General features: G+C 37.5%; 2 protein-coding genes across 5 annotated transcripts; one reads left to right on the top strand and one right to left on the bottom strand.

The window, feature by feature from the left end:
* Positions 1-1,295: 1,295 nt before the first annotated feature.
* hacd2 (3-hydroxyacyl-CoA dehydratase 2) lies at positions 1,296-5,518 on the bottom strand. The gene is made up of 7 exons (XM_077536565.1): positions 5,280-5,518; positions 4,607-4,724; positions 4,506-4,524; positions 4,045-4,133; positions 3,281-3,402; positions 2,961-3,139; positions 1,296-1,671 (listed from the first exon to the last, which is right to left on the bottom strand). The coding sequence occupies exons 1-7, from the start codon at positions 5,402-5,404 to the stop codon at positions 1,589-1,591; spliced, it is 735 nt and encodes a 244-aa protein (XP_077392691.1). The 5' UTR covers positions 5,405-5,518; the 3' UTR covers positions 1,296-1,588.
* On the top strand, positions 5,099-16,780 carry stam2 (signal transducing adaptor molecule (SH3 domain and ITAM motif) 2). 4 transcript variants are annotated; one of them, XM_077536564.1, is made up of 14 exons: positions 5,099-5,176; positions 7,157-7,241; positions 7,357-7,432; positions 7,935-8,030; positions 8,138-8,278; positions 9,675-9,735; positions 9,942-10,125; positions 10,276-10,370; positions 10,466-10,560; positions 11,350-11,437; positions 11,517-11,571; positions 11,638-11,782; positions 13,694-13,860; positions 14,886-16,780. In XM_077536564.1, exons 2-14 carry the CDS (start codon positions 7,204-7,206, stop codon positions 15,079-15,081), a joined length of 1,437 nt encoding a protein of 478 aa, XP_077392690.1. In that variant the 5' UTR covers positions 5,099-5,176; positions 7,157-7,203; the 3' UTR covers positions 15,082-16,780. The 4 variants fall into 4 exon arrangements, with proteins under 4 accessions (XP_077392690.1, XP_077392688.1, XP_077392689.1 ...); XM_077536562.1 differs by lacking the exon at positions 5,099-5,176 and adding an exon at positions 6,528-6,711 and having other exon boundaries at positions 8,141-8,278; XM_077536563.1 differs by lacking the exon at positions 5,099-5,176 and adding an exon at positions 6,528-6,711 and having other exon boundaries at positions 13,706-13,860.
* The last annotated feature ends 1,146 nt before the right edge of the window (positions 16,781-17,926 follow it).

Here is a 17,926-nt window from a genome sequence, read left to right as displayed (position 1 = left end):
CGATTGATCGATGGATAAAATATACAAAAATACCGAAATTGTAAAAATTTATATTTTTTTAAACAAGTATGTATGTATGTTCGTTTTTAAACAAACATACATATAAACATATGAACAAAGTAGAACATTTTAAATAAATATTTGGATAAAATATTAATGGAAAATGAGGAACATATGCAAATATCGGGGAAAACGTTAAAATATTAATTTAGATGAGGGACAGACAGATGATTAAATAGTTTTGTTTTGTTTTTTAATACATAAACATGCCATAAAAGTAGAAGCCAAATGTTAAATGAAAAATAAAAACTGAAAAAAATTGAATATTCGAATTTATATTTAAAAAAAAAAAAGACTGAATATAAAATGTGGAAAGATATACTATTAGAAAAGCACATAAATATTACATAAAATGCAAAAACACTGGAAGAAAAATACACAAATTTTGTGGAAATTACACAAATAGTGTATTATTAAATATATACAGATAAAATGTACCAAAATATTGAGAAAAATATGTGCAACATTAAATATGGAGAGACTGAAAATATAGCAAAAGAAAAACATTTGGAAAAAATTTAAAGAAATTGCTGAATTAAAAAAAAATGTAATCCAAAAATACTAGAACCAATTAAAAAATTGAAAAATAAAATGGAAAAAAATACAAATGGAAAAAATACAAATATTACACACAAAAAAATCGAAAAATAGAACACTAAATAAATATCAGGAATAATTGGAATAAAATAATACAAAAGTATTGATAGAAAAATAGACAAATAGGGAAAAAATATTCTATGAAATATGTTAAGAAAAACTGACCAACCGATCAAAAAATTGGTGTTGCACTAACTAGCTGCAAGCTAGCTGTTAATGCTCTATTTTGTCCAGGCACTCATTTGAAAGTAGCTGAACTGGTCAATTTGTGCTCTAGTTAGCCACTAATGCTAAAGAGTAGGAAACAATTACGGTAAGTAAGACTGGTTAACATATAAGTTTCTGGCCTAAAATTAACTGAATCGTTCTATAAAGTGTCATGAAAATGCTGATTCAAAAAGCTCATGAAAGTGAAAGTAAAAAAAAAAACTTAAAAAAACGCAAGAACCAGTCAGGATAAACATAAGTCATTTCTTTTAGTAAACAAAAATACATTCTCAGCAATTTAGGTGAAGTAAAAACAACAGCAGTTTAACACTTTAAACACAAAATAAACAAAGGTCATCACTAAAACACAATATCCAAAACGGAAATATAGCATAGAAACAATATCATGCACAAGTATAAGCAATGTCAACTGAGATTCAAACTGGTTTATTGTCATGAAAGCAAGAAACAAACATTAATTGTGGGCACAGGAGGATTAGGAGGGTGGACTTTATTTAAAAAGAAAGCAGCGGGTTCTTTCAGTGCATCCTTGAACGCGCCGAACGAGACCGACGGCGTCGCTCGGGCAAGTTTGTTCATAAATAAAATTGAGGAAAATAATAAAGTCAGCAGTAGTAGCAATTTCAGAAATACTAATGAAAGGAGCTTGCGAAGTCCGTTTAAAAAAAAAAAAAATTTTATGGAAAGGGTCCAATTCCTTCTCTCACTCCACTTTGCTGTAGGCGTCGGCGTGGCCCAGAACCTTCTTCCTCTGTCGGATCATGTGGAAGTAGAGCTGAGGGAACACTGCCCGAATGAGAGAAACAACCAGGGAACATCAGAACACTTCATTGTCATGTGTTGTTATTATGGAGACAAAATGGAGGTCAGCTGTATACGGAGGTATTTGTGTTGGAACTCAAAATTGAAGCCATTTTTTTTTTTTTTTTTAATAGCGTCCTGACTACCAAGAAAAAAAAATATTGTATATTGTCCAGTCAGTCATGTTTATTTTGAGTGTCCCCAATCTTTGTGAAGTAACTGGAATACTGCAAAAGACATTTTTGGAAAAAAAGTTTTTATTTTTAAGCTATAATGTGTCCACTACAGAGGACATTTTTTAAAACTTAAATGCTAGGCTCAAATACAGTCAAAATAATTCAAACAGTACTTTAATGTGTTCTTAAGAGTCTTATAGAAAACATGCTAACAACATTTAAAGCCTAAATTTGTTCAATAAAAAGTTAGAGAAGCCATTTTCTTTTATGATGCAATCAAAGGTAGCAAAGCCCCACCCCTACACATCTGGTATCATTGGAAAGCTCTGAATGTCCTCTATAGAGGACACTGGGTGGGAGATATTCAGGTTTAAAAAGGTCCACTACAAAGATTTGAATTGCTGGTCGTCAGGAGGATAGCAACACAAATTTGGTAGATATGTGTCACTAATAAATCCATTTTTTTTTTAAAAGTCGCAAGAAGCCATGTCCACAATGATACAGGAAATCTGAGTGTTTTGATATGAAGTGGGCATTTGTGGGTCATTTTGGCCATTTCCAGGTGAAAAAGCTGAGTGCTTCCCAGAACTTTTCAAAAATTCAGCCCCCAAAATCAGTTTCACTTAATACAAAAAGACATTTAGTAAGCATGTCTATCATGACTCGACCAACAAAAAGTCTCAAAATGCATTGCCTTAAAAGACACAGGAAGTCAGCCATTTGGGTTTGAAGCGACCATTTTTGCCACGTCCAAAGGTCCCTCAATTTATTTATTTTTTTCAACAAAATTCAGCCCCTGAAGCCACTTTTACTTGGCAACTTGAAATTTGGTATGAATTTTTATCACTCTGACTCGACACACAAAAAAAGTCTGAATACGCCATGCCCAAAAAGTCACAGGACGTTCGCCATTTTGCATTGAAGCAGCCAAATCAGGCCCATTTTCAGCTTTTACAAAATGTCCTTCAATGAAAAACTTGACCTAGAACTTTAAAACAAGTCTGATTGCTATCAAATTTCAACCCTGTGTACTACAAATATGTCCGATGCTACAGGATTCGGGTCTTAGCGGAGGCTCAGCGTTGTTTGTGGACTTACGCGGAATGTAGGAGATCATTACGAGGATGAGGAAGGTGTAGTAGTCGAAGGAGAAGTTGTACTTGTTGGGCAGCGTGACCGAGTACAGGCCCGTCTTCTGCACGTGGGGCAGCGCCGCATAGATTGTTAGAAGCTCGCCGCTCACACCCATCGGGTACAGCACGATGAAAAAGGTGTACCTGTCACAGAATGTCAACATTTCAATACAAAAACACAATAGTAGACCTGCAATAAAATGCTATACCTTTCCTTATAAAATCTATAAATAAGGGTAGTATATTAGGTGATAAGAACTTTGTTCAGATGTCCGTTTGTCCTACCGGGCCCACTTGATGAGGTACGGCAGATGGTTGAGCAGGCTGAAGGTGTAGAAAGAGTAGCGGATGATCTCGGTGACGGTCCAAGCGCTAACAAAAAGCAGCACGCTGTCCTCGCTCTGCACCTGCACACCAAAAAAAAAAAAAAACAATTCAATCCACCCAAGGAGGTGAGAAGACGTTTTGTTCCCATTGCGGACGTCCTCGACGCAGAACCATGCGGGTTTTTGCTCACAAAATCGGATCACACTTTTGGATGTTAGGTTACAAATAGCAGAGTCGACATTTCTACAAGGGATGGACATGTAACGAACAAGTTGGGGCTTCACCACATTTGTTTTTTAAAAATCAGGACAAGATTCGAGTTTTAAGGGGGGGAATAACTGGGAAGAAAATTATTATCCATCAAAAATTATTGGAGATAATCTCTGCACACGTTTTTCTAAAAAACTCAAGCAAACAAAAAATTTTTGGCCTTCTTATTAATGATTCAAATTCCCAATGTCCATCCCTGCCTCCACACATTGTCACAACAAAACAAGGACCTCAATCCATCCATCCATCCATCCAACAATCAATGAATCCACACAGCAAATCAACCGCATCCGCATCAAGCATGTTCATTCCGACAAGACGATGTCACTGACTGACTTACGTGCTCGCAACTCTTGACGCCTCCTACAGCGTATCAAAAGTATTCATCAAGTGGCAGCTTTGACATCGCGCTATTATGCTTCACACATGTGCGTGTATGTTTGCAGTCTCACCTCTCGGACGCTGTGTGTGACGGCCCAAGTGAGAAAGACGCGGGACATGACCTGGAAGCCAGTCAGGACGACCGAGGACGGCACAATCCCTGGAAGAAAAATTGACAGATTGATACTGTTGTTACACATAATATACTCAATTTCTTTGAGCCCATTCATGTAGCTTAAAATACGCTCATTGCACCCCTTAGTGGCCAAAGCAAGAATGATTTTTATTGGTAGTCAAAAATTTTCAACATGTTCTATGTGCCACAATATTTGGCCAAAAAAAGTGCAATATCTGTGTACAAAAATGCAATACCTGATAACAAAAAATGCTTTATTTTTTCACCCAAAACAACATACTCACAAAAATTACCATAAATTTAATAATTTGCAATTAAAAACTAGGTTTGCCCAAAAGAAGGTTACATTCGGCTATGAAAATATTAATAAGTGATGAAAATGGAGGTGCAACTCACCAACAGCGCAGTGTACGATCTGTGAAGGTAAAGACAATGACCAAATAAGTGTAAATTCTTCTTTCTCTTTTTTTTTCTAATTGTTACATGAATATGCAGACCTCCAAGATGGCGCCGGTCTGAAAGAACTTGAGGGGTTTCTCGATGGAGTAGTAGAGACCGTGGTAGCTTCCTCTGGCCAGGTACGCTCGCACCAGACCCACGGCGATCACCAGCCACCTGCAACGCACAATCAGTACAAAAAAAAAAAAAAAAGCAATGGCTGACTCATTTTCTTTTTATTTGGTTATTTTCTAACTATAAGTGTTCACCACATTGTTCATTCAACAGTGTTAAAACAATGCTCAGAATGTGGTCCAACTGGTTGGCACAGCAAAAATTGAGCAATAATTTACACATTTAACGTAACAGTTTTTCACAAGTACTACTGATTCAATATTTTCTTGCAATCAGACTAAACAAAACAATTTCAAATGTGAGTTTAATAATTGGCTTTTTAGAAAATAAGGTGAATAAAAGGGAATTATAATAAAAATACAGTACGTGCGATTCCTTTACGCATGCGCACTCTTGTCTTGCTAAGGTTAATCCTCGTTAAATTACTGCGAGGCAAATTCGAAGTTCACTGAAAACCACAATAGTTTGCATTATCACCGACGACTACAGTAACGGTAAAAACTCACACTGAAACAATTAAAATTATTATTGTTAATAACTGCAGCCATTGTCAACCTGGCCATGCTCCACATTAGCATCAGTAACATGCTAGCTTACCCCGCTGTCATAACAACATTGTAGATGACCAAATACGCGGTGGCCAAGGCGCCGGGTCCCTTCTTTTTAGCCGGGGCTGCGTTGCCTTGGGCCGCCTTGTTGGCTCCCGAAGCAGCTGCCGACATGACTGTGAGTAAGCGACACCGTGAGACGATCTTTGGCCCTGGAAAGTGGCCGCTGTCACGGCGGAAAAACTACAGGAGGCGAGACGCAGAAGTGACGTCACGCATTGTCCTCCCTCTGTGCATTATTATCATTAAAAAAAATATATATTATTATGATTATTATTATTATTATTATTATTATATAAGAAAACAGTCGTTAACTTAAAGGGTTTTTAGTTGCAATACGATTAGATGTTTTTCGTCAAGGGGGATTGGAAAAAAAAAAACTACAGGAGGAACAAGCTGAAGGTGACATCACATAACGAGATCATTAAGCATTCATCACTTCCACATTCATCTAATTAGGGTAAATTTAAATATGTATACAATACTAGTATAATTCATAATAGTCAAAGAATAGTAAATTGTATTGAATTATAGTGAAAATCATTGCTGAAAACAGCTAGTTTGTCAAAGAAGTTTTTTTTTTTTCTTTCAATAAATGACGCCAGTCTTGTTGCATTCTGGGTATTAATAAGTAACTGCAAATTATTATAAGATTTCAATTCCTTTTTCCAATGAGCAATATTTGGTTTTATTCTAAAAAACGCCATTTGCGTCCATATTGTTTACCTAGTACAATAATATTGTTTATGCAAAAATCAAAATTATTATTCCAAAAAAAAAAAAAATTCATGTCCGTGATGGTAAGATTGCCAATCTGTGTCCCTTTTGGACAAGTCCAATGTTTGATGTCAAAGAAGTAAAGGAGTCAATATTTAAAAATACATAAATTTGGATCAATAAATTAAGAAATTAATTATTAAAATACGATCTGATGAGTAATCATTTAGATGGGGAATTCCAACTCGTTTATAAATTGGAGTCGTTCTCTTGGCAAGTATGAAGTGTAAAATATAAAATATGTGAGAGACTAGAGACACTAATTAAAGGGAAGTAAATGGATGAATGGCTGAATGAAATAGTTATTCTGTTTATTCAAGAAAAGATTGCAAGCCAAAGCAGTAATCATTGCAGATCATTAGGTGGCGGTAATGCACTATTTCAGTTTTCCCGGTTTTTTTTTTAAATAATTAAAAAAAAAAAAAAAAAAGAGGAAGAAGAAGGAAAAACGGATCAGGCATCGCCGCAGACGACCAAGTTTCCGGAAGTCCTACGAATGCGACTTTACAGGACAAGGAAACGTTATTTATTTAGCTGTTTTTCCGTCTAACTTGACTGACAACCACACTTTCCCAGCTTTGATACTTTGTTGTAACTCTTTATTATGCCGTTTTTTTCTCAAAATCCATTTGACCAAGATGTGGGTAAGTGAATCGCTGCCTTTGTTTTGATGCAGAGGTCCACTTGTTGCTAACATGAGCGTCGCTAGACTTTCTTCGTTGTTGACTGGCAAATGTATTGAATAACCGTTGACAGCTAAAATGATTGCTTCAAAGTGTTTTGTCGTTGTGTAAACATGGCGAACGAACGATAAAACTCTCACTTAATAGTTGCTTTAAAGAAGTAAAGTGCATACAAAAGACTAAACACTCTCCTTGTGACCTGACTTAATGTGTGTCATGATCACCTGATTGGAATGTGGGTCATCTAAAATGGATGGTCATTCAAATATTCAAATATCGAGCTTATTATGGGTGACATGAAATGGTTACGTCCCAGTAACACATTGGTGTTGACATATTTGACACACTTAAATAAGTTACCTACTTTTGGCCTACCCTGTATATTGAAATCTGTTTTTATTTGCAGAGAAGGCAACCAATGAAAGCAACACGACAGAAGACTGGCAGGTCATTATGGACATCTGTGATAGGATTGGAACTACAACCAATGGGTACATTCATAGTGGCGAAAAAAAAAGAAACACTAGCATAGCCCCTCCAGAATAGCCTTATTTATTTTGGGAGGTATTTCTAGTTGTGATTTCTGTGTTGTGTTTTTTAATTCAGTCCTAAGGATGGCCTGAGGTCCATCATGAAGAGAGTCAACCACAAAGTGCCTCATGTGGCCTTGCAAGCCCTCAATGTGAGTTTAATATCTGTGCTCTATCACCATTTTGTTACCATCAAGGACATACTATGATATCATGTCAGTCCTTTGCTCAGCAAAACTTTATTATGTGCATAATCGAATCGTCTGTCAGTGGCAAAGAGAACAGCGCCACCACCCTATGACTATTAAAGACACAAACCATAATCTATCAGCAATTTAGAACTAAACATTAAGCGTATTATTTGTAAAATAGAATTACTACTTTTTACCTCTTAAAAACAGAACAAGGCCACCCATTAAAGACCCAATAGCATGTCATTATTTTGCCTGCACCCACGTTAGGTTTTTATTGTGTAAAAATCATGACTCATCATCACCTGTACTTTTTAAAGAGAACACACCATCAACCTGTGAGAATCAAGTGCATAATATGAAAGGCAAGACCTTAATGTGCTTACTTACCACAAGCACGTTGTAACCATCAGACGCAATACGAACGCATGTCAGCAATTTTGTCTCACTTTTCATCTTCTAGTTGCTGGGCGCCTGCGTGTCCAACTGCGGCAAAATCTTCCACTTGGAGGTCTGCTCGCGGGAGTTTACGGGTGACGTTCGCAGCATCCTGAACAAAGTAGGTGCACATGTGAAGAATATACAGTACATATTATTTAAGGGGTCTTAAATACACCTTGCACCCAAAAATAATGGATGATGAAGGTGCACGTGTGTTGATGTCAGCAGGCGAACTCGAAGGTGTGCGACAAACTGAAGGCGCTGATGGTGGAATGGGCCGAAGATTTCCAGAGCGACCCTCAGCTCAGCCTGCTTGGCGCCACCATCAAGTCGCTTAAAGAGGAAGGTGTCAGCTTCGCATCGCAAGTGAGTCTCGTGTGGTTTGCTACCCCCGACTGTATGTGTAACGCCGGGATTGAGCATCCGTCATCACCCCAGTTTCTTTTGCGTAACTGAGTCACACGTCAATGATGTCAGTATACTTTGCTGTTTTTTAAACAATACATTGAATCCCTGTAGGGCAGGGTTCAGCAACCTTTGTTGTCAAAAGAGCCATTTTAGGCCAAATAACGAAAAATTTGCCTGGAACTGTAAAAATATTTGAATATTGTGATGAACCAAACAACGTATTAGTGTTAGTCTAATGTACTATGTAGCTAATTAGATCTGTACCATAACAGAAAATACAGTATCCAATAATGTACTTTGAGATTCATTTTCTGCTACCTTTCACCTTTTTTTATTTTTTTTATGGACATATGGTAATTTTCTGCCTCTCTTCTTTTTTTTTGGGGGGGGGGGGGGGGGGGGTAATTTATGGTTATTTTTGGACTTTCTTCTGCCTTTTTTGCTTTCAATTTTCTGACAACTTGCGGACATTTTATGGTAATTTTCATAATTTCTTCTTTTGTTTTTAGGCATTTTCTGGTTACTTTTTGAACATTTTATTTCCTGCCTTATCTTAAATAATGTCAGATTTTTTGGGGGGGCAAATTTGTAGATGTTTTTTGGTAATTTTCAGGATTTCATATTTTGTTTTTTTGACATTTTATAGTTTTCTTTTCTATTTAAAATTATTTTTTTTGGCAAATCCGTGCACATTTTATGGTAATTGACTGCTTTTCCTTTTCCTCTTTGGACATTTTATGGTCACTTTTTGGACAGTTTTAGGTCATTTTAAAAATTTTTTTTTTTTTTTTTTTTTTTTTTTAAATCTACCTTTCATCTCTCTTTTTCTGACAACATAAACATATTTGGACTGAATATTTTAATTGTTCATTCTTATCTAAATCATTCATTCATTCATATAAATAATATTTTATCTAAAATATTTAAAAAAATTATTTGTAAAAAAAAATAAAAAATCTATTATTTTTAGAGATACACAGGGAGCCACATGAGAGTGACGAAAGAGTCACATGTGGCTCCAGAGCTGCAGGTTGCAGACCTCTGATCAAAGGGAATAGAAACAAGATTCCTTAAATAGCATTTAACTAACCATGTTTACCAGGCTCTAACACTTGTAACTTGATGAGACAGCCAATTTCACCATGACAAGAAGTATGCTGTAAGAATCTATCACTCTTTCTCGTTGGCATATTTTCACGAAAGCATAGCACAGTTAAAATTGTGAAAAAGCAGATATGGTCTCTCAGAGGAGAGTTTGACATTTTCACTCTGTTTGAAGGCTGGCGCGGTCCTTCATGAAGAGGAAGCATAAGAAGCTAACCTCACTCATCTTTTTCTGACCTTCTAACCACAGGGGTCCAGCGGCTCTCCTGCCGCGACCAAACCGACGGATGACGACGGCGACCTGACCAAAGGTAGATTCAAACACATGATGCAACCAGAAAGTATTCAGACAAAAATTTATACAACTTCTATTTTTAATAAATTTGCTGAAATCTTCTAAAAATAATAATAATAATGTTGCGAAGATGTTGTGTTGAAATAAAAAAATGCATTTTGTGCTACGAATATACTTTCTGTCCGTCCTCCATTTTATGACTCCTTTTCGTCCACATGGCAGCCATCGAGCTGTCCTTGCAGGAGCAGAAGCAGACCCCCAGGATGTCGGTCGACCCTCCCAGCTACGCCAACAACGATCCGGTGCAGGACGTGCGCAAGGTCCGAGCGCTGTACGACTTTGAGGCGGCCGAGGATAACGAGCTGACCTTCAAAGCCGGAGAAATCATCTTGGTCTTGGACGACAGGTTGGCATGACAACCATAAGAACATCTGGTTGACTTTCAAGTTGAAATGGGAACATTGTAACAATTTGTGTGGTACAAGTTGACAATTACGGTCGTAATAAATTGAGAAAGCTGTTTCTGAGTGATATTTCTGTTTCTCTGCTTGGTTAGTGATCCAAACTGGTGGAAAGGGGAGAACCACCTCAGCATGGGTCTGTTTCCATCCAATTTTGTCACGGCCAACCTGAATAGTGAACCGGAAACAGGTTAATAGCGCCCTCTGTGGACGCCCGTGCAGCGTTGCATGTTTTTGTTGCTTTGATGTCAGTTGTTTTGTTTTTGTTTTGTTTTTTTCACTCAGTGTCTGCAGTAGAAAAAGATTCCAAAGAGGTGATTGGCGAGCCTGAAACTGAGGCTGAGCCCAAGCCCGGACCTCAGGTCATCTTCGTTGATGAGGTTTGTGCCAACACATCTTTTTTTTTTGGTTGTTTGTTTTTCAAGAAATTTAGATTTATAGCTTAGGAATTTCAAAATATCACAAAATGGCCTCTAAAATGACATTAAGTAGATGTATCAGTAAATATGACATATACAGGTGTTGTATAACGTGCAGGTTCATAATAGGTTTGGATCTATCATTAATCATTATTACAGTAAAGTTACTATATTTTTTTTGACAGATTTTTATTTTTTAGAATTATTTTTTTTTAATTTAGATTTTTTTGTGTGGTATTTTTTTTTTAATTAATTTTTATTAGTTTTTTTTTTTTTTTTTTTTAAATATACAAAGATAATAGGGTCGCTCAGTTTTATATTCTAAAGTAAAATAAACTACAATTCCCAGACAAGTCTTGGAACTTCATACTTCTCCATATAATATTACCGAAAACAAAATACATTTAATATAAATCCCAATAGCTTATGTATGGAATTATTTAACTAAAATTAAATACATTTTTGTTTTATTTTAAAATGTTTTTTCCAGTTTTATTTTTAGTTGTTAGTTTTCGTTAATGATAATAACCATGATCATGCAATGTAATTTCTTTTTTTACCAGTTCAAACGGCAATCTTGCACAACAGAAATAAACGTAACAACCACAAATATTTCTACAACCAAAACAGTCAGGGAAATGTTTGGTCATGTGCTTTTTCCTGATGAATGTGATCGCTCCTCTGCCACCTGGCGCTTTTGAAACCAGCGACTTGCAGTAATCCACCGAATGTCTTTTGTCTTCATCGCAGGAGAAGATGGACAGATCTTTGGCGATGCTTCAGAACGCCGACCCGGAAGATCTGAATCCGGACCCCGCTGAACTGGTCCAGCTGGAGGGTATAAAAACCTCGAACTCGTGTAAAACACGTATACAATTCTTGATTCTACTCCCACCAACTTTGTGTGATTTAAACAGACGCTTGCGAGCACATGAACCCCATCATCAACGAGAAGCTGGATGAGCTTGACCGGTAAGCGGAATTTGACGTCATTTGGACCAGCATCAGCCGGTAAAATAATCTCATGTCTGGATACAGAAAGCACTCTGAGCTGTCGGAGCTCAACGTGAAGGTTCTGGAAGCTCTGGAGCTGTACACCAAGCTCATGAACGAGTCGCCACTGTACCAGAACTACTCCAAGGTGTCCCAGTTTGGAGCCGCGGCCCCCGCAACAACCATGCAGGTCAGAACAGCACGCGCACGCACAAGTGGAAAAGACCCTCATAAATTACCCACTTGGACTAGAAAGGATCAACACAGTAGGGGAAGGGGGGTGAAAGTCCCACAGGCGCATGAGCATGTGTAACTCTGGCGTAGTGCTGAACGATTAATTGCATTTGCGATTAAGCCGCGGTTTGACATCACGCGATTATGTAATCGCGGAAAGCTCCAATTTAAATGCTCATTGAAACGGAGCGGAAGGAGGGAACGAGTGCGGCAGGCGACAGCGGCTCATAAATTTTAGCTGTCCTATATTTTGAGGCTAAATAGGTCGGTATGTATCCATATGTTGTGTCGTTCGATTTCATGAATGAAGATTAGGACGGACAAAATTAATATTGCTCATTATTACTCACCGTCATTTAGATGCCGCCGCCGTAGCCTCTTTAATGTACATGTATTGTAGCGTTGGTGAACTAAACAGGCCAAGCAGCGAACAAACAACTCTTTAATGACAATTTGCATGTAACTGTCACAACACAGAACAGAACACAACAGCTCCAAACGTGCTCAGCTTACCAAAACAAATCCTGTGTTGCCTTCACGGACCATCCAGACCATGGGAATCTACCCAACCCGCGACCCACCCACAAGGATTGCTACAGAATGCTAGTGTTTTGTTTTGTTTTGTTTTTAATCGAATCGGAGATGTTACATCACATTTTAGCATGTGTAGTGACTGAAGTGACTTTTTTTTTTTTTTTTCCAATATGTATACTCATTTTTTTTATTTATAAATACAGTGTCTGCATGTCATGTTTCATGCAACATGAAAAGTTGGATATGTTGAGTGGTAAATTGTAACTAGTAGAAAAAAAAACTGATATTAAAAGGCTTCATTTGCCTTTATCTTAAGATCCTGTAATATATACAGTAATAGACCTGATATTGTTTATTATAATATTAACTTTTTGTTGGGTAAAAAAATTCATTGAAATGGACCTTGAAAAAAATAATCACACATGATATCGCAATCGCAATTTTTGGGAAAAAATACGCAATTAGATTATTTTCCATAATCATTCAGCCCTACTCAGACGTGTCGTATATTTACTATAATGGTATTGTTTCTTGCAATGTATTAATAGTAAGTGGCATGAGACTCCAAATAATCCCTCGGCACGCCCGACTGAGCCTCATCTCTTGCCTCGTGAAGCGTGACGAGTCGGAACGCTGGCAAACGAAGTCATGCAAAGAAATTGTCACGCTTGATTGACGGGCCAAACGCAAGAATTATTTATTTTATGGCAGCTTAATTCTGTTTATGCACATGCTGATGCGGTTTTATTTTCATGCATGTTTTATTTAAGTGAGGCCTTTTTTTTGCCTTCCCCTCCCTGGAGGGCCGCCTGCTGCTGCTGCCTGCCATTTTGCCATTCCGTCGCTTTTTGTCGCCGGTGATTGATGTTTCACGTTCCTCCCTGGAGATTTCGGAATGTCCGCTTCATCGGGCAGCACACGCGTGTTCTCATTCCTGCTCCTCCAACTGTAACGTCCGAATGAGCAAAATAGTATGAAAATTAAGTAACAGCTTTAAAATATTAGGATCATAAAACTGTTTTAAAAAAATGCTATCATGAAAATGTTTTATTTTTGTGAGAGGAAAAGTTTTAATCCTACAAAAATAAGTTTAAAACTTTATTCTACATGATATCCACCTTCTATCCAAAAAATACTAATTTATTATTCTAAAAATAATAATAATAATAATTAAAAAAAACTTTATTCTTTCCTCAAAAACTATGAATTTATTCTTGTCCTTTAGCAACTTTTAATCTTGCAATTTTTTACATTGAAAAAGTACAATTTTATTCTTGTATTTAAAATGGTAAAAAAAATAAAAATTCTAAGCCGCTTCTCTCTGCTAACTCATTGTTGTATTCAGGGCTACCTGAGCCAAACAAGTGCCCCTACTACCGCCACTGCTTATCTGCCCCCGTTGATGGCCCCACCTCAGGCCTACAGTTTGCCCAACGACCAGCCGGGGGCGCTGCATTCACTGCCCAACAACCACCAAGCTGCAGTGCCACCCTATATGAGGCAAGAAAGACTATCAACATCATATTTTACACAGCCAGACAGTGAAGATATTTAGAATCAGCCAAGGTGCATGTATTGAAAAATCATAATATGGGACTAAAATTATATTCATTTCATGTTTTGTTTTGTTTTGTTTTTGATTACTCTTTTTTTTTTTTTTTTTTTTTTTTTTAAGTATAGGTACATTTTGTCAAGTAAAAATTAGGAAAATTATGAGAATAATAATTATAAATATTCAAAATTAAATATTAGAAATAGCTATATTATAAATATAAGGGTCAGAAAATATGCATCGTTGCTTTTGTATTTTCAAGAAGTGTTAATACTAAAAGAATAGAAAAAAGATGTATTTTGTTTTAGTTTCCAAGAATTCAAATAAAAATGTAGTAAAAAGAAAAAATGTATAAATATTTAAAAAACAAAAACACAAATAATGAGAAATTTTTTTTGAAAATGAGTAGCATTACTAGCATAAATTTAACATTTCAAGAAATTAAAAAATTTGTAGTTTTCGCATATTTTAACTTTATTTGTTATTTTAAAAAAATCGGAATCTTGCCAGAAATGTTCATTTATAAAGTATAAATTATTTTCATTTATTTTATTTTTCTAATTTTTGAAGAATATATTTGATTAAAATATTAAAGCTGTATTTTTTGGGGGAAAATTATATAATAATTGCTCATTTTTGATAGGAAAAAAAAAGAGTAGTAGAATTTTTATTTTTATTTTTTACATCATAACTGCATGAAAATATTTGTATTTTGTCAAGATGAAAGTTTTACTTTTCTCACAGGTCATAGAAAAAAAATCACAATTTTAGACAGAGAATAATGCCCTTTTTTTTTTTTTTTTTTTTTTTTTTTTTTCCAAGACAAAAAGCCATAGTCCCCTATGAATATATTTGTTTTTTTGTACAAAAAAAACGAGCATTATATACAAATAGAAAAAAAAAAAGACGACGTTGTCATGCCAACCTGCGCACTCACGATTATGCCAACAATGTCATCCTGTTGCGTTGACAGCAGCGGCATCAGCTCCAATCAGCACTTCATGAGCCAGGCAGCCGGCGGCAACGCTTACCAGATGCCCGTCGACATGTCGGCCTACCATAACAACGCCGGCGTGGCGCCCGGCGTGTCCTACCCGGCTCCCGCGGCCGCCCCACAGCACCACCCACACCAAGTGCAAGGGGCCTACTACCAGCAGCCCCTCCTCTAAACGCAACAGTAGGTTATACCAGTGTGTGTGTGTGTTTATGTGCGTGTGTTCTCGGCTACCTGGTGACAACTTCCTGTCTCAAACAGTCGCCATGGTGCGTATGGACACGCCCATTTTCCCACTTTGTGTCTTTTAATACCAAACTCGTTTTTTTTTTTTTTTTTGTCTTTTTATCATCGTCAACGAGTGGTTGAAGTCGACCTGCACATTTTCACACTACCTTGTGTCCGTTTTCCCACATGTGCGCCGTGAAGCCCCTTAAACGCTGTTGGGGGGAAAAAAAAAAAAAAAGTGTGTTGCTTGTTCCAAAAGAAAGTGTTAAAAGATGACCTGTGAATGTTAAAATCTAACTTGGTATCAGAAGCCCCTTTCACACTGCCTGTCATGCTTGTTGTAATGCTGTTCTGTTTGAAAGGTAGCAACAGGGGCAGTTGGGGCTGGGAGGTGAAGTACCATGAAGCAACTTATTTTCCACATTTCAATGAAAATTGGTATCAGAAGCCCCTTTTATGTTGCCAAGGCTCGCCCATATCCCGCTACTGGGGTACCGTCTGTGTGTAAGGTACACTGAGGGAATGGATGGGAATTTGATTTGCAAGTCTTCAGGCATCTGACCTGCCTTTCACGCTGCCCATTAAAGCTGCATTTACCCCCTCCCCGTGTTGCTGACGACTGTGTGTAAGGTACAGACGCAGAACTATAGAGTTGAAGTTGACCTGCAAATTGTCCATCTTCCGATGTTGATCATTGTCACACGACTGCCTGTCAAAGTCGGCTTTATCCACTCAGTGTCACCGCTCTGTGTGAAAGGTACCAACGCAGAACAGTGGAGCTGAAGTCAGCCTTGCAAATTAGTAGCTTCTGATGTCATCCATTTTCTGCCGCTTCAACTGCTCTGTTGTTTAGCCCCCACTTTTTCGGTGTTATGCTTTGAATCCCCTTTCACACTGCCCAGCAAGCGGGGTATGGCTTTATTTTCCATGTAAGTTAGCAACACGGAATTGTGGAGTTGGCCTAGCTTTTTCAACTCCCATGTCGTTGACATAAATCAGCGGGGTTAAAAAAAATAAATAAAAAAAATAAAAATAAATAAATTACTTGGAATTTTAAAGCTTCGACATAAGTAGGTAGAAGAATCCCCTTTTATGCTGTCCATCATAGCTGGCGGTCCCCTATCAGAACCCCAACCTCACCCAAGTGACCCCAATCTGTGTGTAAGGAAGAACGGGGTGAGGTTGATTTCAAGTGTCAGAAGCCCCTTTAACGCCGCTATGCGTGTAAGGTACCGACTTGAAATGAAGCCGACAGGATTGCAAAAAATCGGACGAGCCTTTTAACACCTGACAATCGGCCCTCCGTTTTGTGTCAAAAGCAATCATCAACCCCCAATGAAAATCAGCCACCATCCTTTTGTGTACCCCCCCTCAGTTGGACCCCTGTGCTGTACAGCAACATATTCTACTTCTTATGTGTATTTTCTATGTACAGTCGCACCTTAGCTTTGTACACGTGTATTTACCACTGGATGCCTTGTCCACCTGCGGATCAACACATGCGTGACACAGGTGTGCTGCTACTGCTCATCAATTATAAGAAAGAATAATAATAATAAATGTGTGTATATATTCCAGAAAAGTGCTCTTTTACCCTTTTGTAACTTTTAAGATGTTCTTCCAGATAATAAAAAATAATAAACAAAGTGGAGTGTGGCTGTTTTTATTTGTGGATGCACGTCGAAGATGGCGGCTCGTTAGCTGGTCATCATTTATTCACCCGTGGTGACCTTTTTATCGAGCCCCGCTGCTGCTCTTCCCTTCATGACGACACGCCACGGGGATCCTTCGCTTCGATCGGTTCCCACCTGTGTCGCAGCTGCTGCCTTTTGTCAATGGGACTGGGACACTTCAAAGAGGCTGCAAATGGAAAGACGCTGCACTTGGGGAAGGGAGGGTTGGTGTTGTCTTCAAGTGCCCTGCGTAAACTCTACGTCTGAGGGTTGAACTCCTCTTTTGAGTATTACAACTAATTTATTTGGAAATGTTTTAGTTGTGACTCGATTATGGTTGTACGTGACAATGATTAGACGATTTATTGGGTAGAATTGAGAAGCGAGGATAAATTATAATTTTTTGAATACATTTTTTTGTGCCGATTGATTTAATAAATGATTGTTTTAAATTCTCGAACTGTTCAATTTGAAAGGATTACTTGTAAAAACAAATCCTGCAGAAGGGGGGAAAAAGCATTAGGTGGTCAGTGAATGCACCATTAAGAATTTTATTTATTTTATTATTTTTTTAATGATTAAAATGTGTATTATGCTCCAATAGATAGTGGATGGTTTTGGTAGTAGGCAAATGGCTGAAATGTAATTTTATTTATTTTAATGTTGAGCTCGGAATTATGAAATTTACCACGATAAGTAAACGCGTCATGACTGGGGAAAAAAAAAAGTTTTATGTATCTTATTAAGAGTGATGATACTTTGCTCAGCAGGTACGTCACGTCATAATAACGTCAATAAATCTGGTACCTCTCCACAGTAATTTCGTCGGGAAAAGGCGGGACATTGTCAACAATAATTCGAGCTGATTGGATGATGCGACATTCTACACGTTTGTTTTAACCAATCACGGCCACGGATGAAAATGCTTTTGTGTCCGTTCATCATTCTTGTCCTAAGGCGGGAAAAGCACGAACATCTTACCAGCTAGAAATGCAAGAAGCGCCTCTCGTTGTACAACATTCAACAAGGAAACGGTAAGTAATTCTGCGAGAACACAATTAAATGTAGCGTCCATTTGTCCATGTTAGGTTGGTTTGTTAGCTCCTGCGTCGGCGCTGG

The sequence above is a fragment of the Festucalex cinctus genome, chromosome 11 (genome assembly GCF_051991245.1).
Source record: "Festucalex cinctus isolate MCC-2025b chromosome 11, RoL_Fcin_1.0, whole genome shotgun sequence".
Lineage (NCBI taxonomy): Eukaryota > Metazoa > Chordata > Actinopteri > Syngnathiformes > Syngnathidae > Festucalex > Festucalex cinctus.
The sequence above is the reverse complement of the archived record's forward strand: the minus strand, read 5'-3'. Positions and strand labels throughout refer to the sequence as shown.